The sequence below is a fragment of the Mastomys coucha genome, unplaced genomic scaffold, assembly GCF_008632895.1.
Source record: "Mastomys coucha isolate ucsf_1 unplaced genomic scaffold, UCSF_Mcou_1 pScaffold5, whole genome shotgun sequence".
NCBI classification, from domain to species: domain Eukaryota; kingdom Metazoa; phylum Chordata; class Mammalia; order Rodentia; family Muridae; genus Mastomys; species Mastomys coucha.
In genome coordinates, this window is record NW_022196911.1 from 103,682,670 (window position 1) to 103,685,317 (window position 2,648).

Genomic DNA, 2,648 nt, shown 5'->3' on the forward strand with positions numbered 1-2,648 from the left:
CAGAAATCCGCCTGCCTCTGCCTCCCAAATGCTGGGATTAAAGGCGTGTGCCACCACTGCCCAGCTCTGGTTTGTATTTTTAAGACAAGGTCTCACTATGTAGCTCTGGCTCGCCTGTCACTTACCACATAGACCAGGATGGCCTCAAACTCACAGACACCCACCCACCTCTGTCTCCCGAGTGAGTACTGGGATTAATTAGACATGACCACCAAGCCTGGCTCTCTGAAAGTTTTTTTTTTTTTAATGGTTTCTATGCTATGTCATAGAAATTCAGAGGTATAGGTGATAAAACTTGTACAGGCCTTTAAAGTAGCAATTTTCAGGCCAGGGTGATGGCTTTGCTGGTAGAGGTTCCTGCTGCCAATCCTGAGGACCTGAGTTCAATCTCCAGGCCCCACATGGTGGAAGGCAAGACTGACGTGTACATAATAATAACTTAATGAATGTAAAAATGATAATAGTAAAGAATTGCAATTTTCTCAGAATCGTGATCCGAGTTGTCATAGGAATTCTTGTTATCGGCACGGCAGAGTGAGTGGAAACGGAAAAACACTGCTTGTTATATTACTGAGCTGCGCTGCCTGCCAATTTTTTTTTTTTTTTAAGGAGCAATTAAAAATCAATCCCATAGATCAAAGCAGAGAAAAACCTTAGAACTTTCGTCTTAAGGGTCAGTTTTAGCCTCCTCATTTAAAAATGGGAACACCGAGGACCGAGAAAAATCAAGTGGCTCACCGATGGCTCTGGTAAATCGGTTTTCGAAGCAGAAGACGTAAAAATACGTGAGATGTTCTGCTGTGTCACATTCGCTTCCCTCAGACACGATGCCTAGATCCCGGCCTGGGCCAGGAGACTGGAGCCACTAGTCCCGCCCCCAGAAAACCCCGCCCCAGAAGAATCCCCGCCCATTCTTGGGCCTGCCCCCTCGCCATACGCCCCGCCCACAGGGCTGTCTGCGGCACTGCCTAACTGGCGACCAGGGCAGAGGACCTCACAGGGTCCTTCCCGCGGGCTTCCGACGCACTGCCTGAGTGGATGAGCGGGCGACTTCCGGTGCGAGTGACGAGTGGTGGCCGAACCTGGGGTACAGCAGGGGACTCTTAGGCAAGGACCATGGCGGACGGCGGCTCGGAGCGGGCCGATGGGCGCATTGTGAAGATGGAGGTGGACTACAGCGCCACAGTAGACCAGCGGCTGCCTGAGTGCGAGAAGCTGGCCAAGGTGAGGGGAGGACGGCCGGGTTGTTGGCGGGCGCCAGGGGCTGAGTCACGGCGTGGAGCCTGTCTAGGCCTCAGGGGGCCTGCGGGCTGGAGCGCGCATCCTTGGTGTCCTCCTAGCCGGGGTTGGACCCGCTTGAGTGGGAGACTCCGGGTCTATCTCCCTGAAGTCGCTGCAACCCGAAGCTCCCCAAGCCCCAGATAAATAAATGGTCATCTCCTTCCCATCGAACTTGACGCCTGGTCTTAGTGCTTGCTCTTTCTTGGGACGCTAAGTAAGGTTTGGTTTAGTCCCTTCTCAGCTTCAGGCTGCATCCAAGAGTTTGGTTCTAATATTGTAGTGGCCCAATCAACGTCCTTTAAGTGTATGTAAATCATGGCAGTGACTGGTCTTTGGCCAGGAGGTCCAGGAAAGTGGTAATACACACGCAAGGAACGCGGGACCCTATCCATCTTGGTGAGCTGTCCAAGTGAAAGTGTTACTGGAACACGGAAGGGAGTTGATCGTTCTTAGGGGAGAAAAACTGACATTTATATCTTAGATTTGAGTAGGCTGAAGTAAAGTTGAGATAGTCATCTCTAGAGAGGACAGTATAGGCAGGACAAATGGGTATGAAAGTATAGAGGCTGAGATGGCAGATAATGAACAATGGGTGGTTTGTGGTGCTAGGGATCAAACTCGGGGTCATGCACACACTAGGCAAACGCTCTGCCATTGAACTACACCATCCATCAAGCCTTTATTATAGACCCAAATATTTCCACACTCTATGCTGTGTGTCTGGCAACTTTTTATATCATTTTATACTTAAAGAAGCCAACGCTCCCGGGCGATGGTGGCGCACGCCTTTAATCCCAGCACTTGGGAGGCAGAGGCAGGTGGATTTCTGAGTTCGAGGCCAGCCTGGTCTACAGAGTGAGTTCCAGGACAGCCAGGGCTACAGAGAAACCCTGTCTCGAAAAACCAAAAAAAAAAAAAAAAAAAAAAAAAAAAAAAAAAAAAAGAAGCCAACGCTGAAAGCCCAAGGTTATAGTTAGTAACAGCCAAGGATTCAAAACTAGGTTTACTCGTTAGGTATGTTGCTGGTTATTGCTAATGATTACATCCAGACCTCCTTAAATTCCTACAGTTCCATCTCAAAAGTCACCTAGTATGCACTCACTATAAGGATTATTTGCTCTTAAGAGAACTTAATATATAAGTACAGAATGCAGAATATTCACAAATTATCAGCTGAGTGACACTGCTGATTTGAATGGGAAACCAGAAGTTTATTACAAAATTTTAAAAATTATTTTATGTATGGGTGTTTTGCCTGCATGTATGTTTGTATACTGGTTGTGAGACGTCCCATGCATTCTGGGAACTGAACATAGGTCTTCTGGAAGAGAAGCCAGTGCTCTTAACTACCAAACCATCCCCACCCC

The 2,648-nt window shown here is 48.3% G+C and overlaps 1 protein-coding gene across 1 annotated transcript in view; it reads left to right on the plus strand.

Annotated features, from left to right (window-relative positions):
• The first annotated feature begins 971 nt into the window (after positions 1 to 971).
• Positions 972 to 2,648, plus strand: part of Psmd12 (proteasome 26S subunit, non-ATPase 12) — an 18,932-nt gene continuing 17,255 nt past the window's right edge. The window contains exon 1 of the mRNA XM_031352705.1: positions 972 to 1,224. Coding sequence (XP_031208565.1) covers positions 1,117 to 1,224 — 108 coding nt within the window. The 5' untranslated portion in view covers positions 972 to 1,116. The remainder of the gene's footprint in view (positions 1,225 to 2,648) is intronic.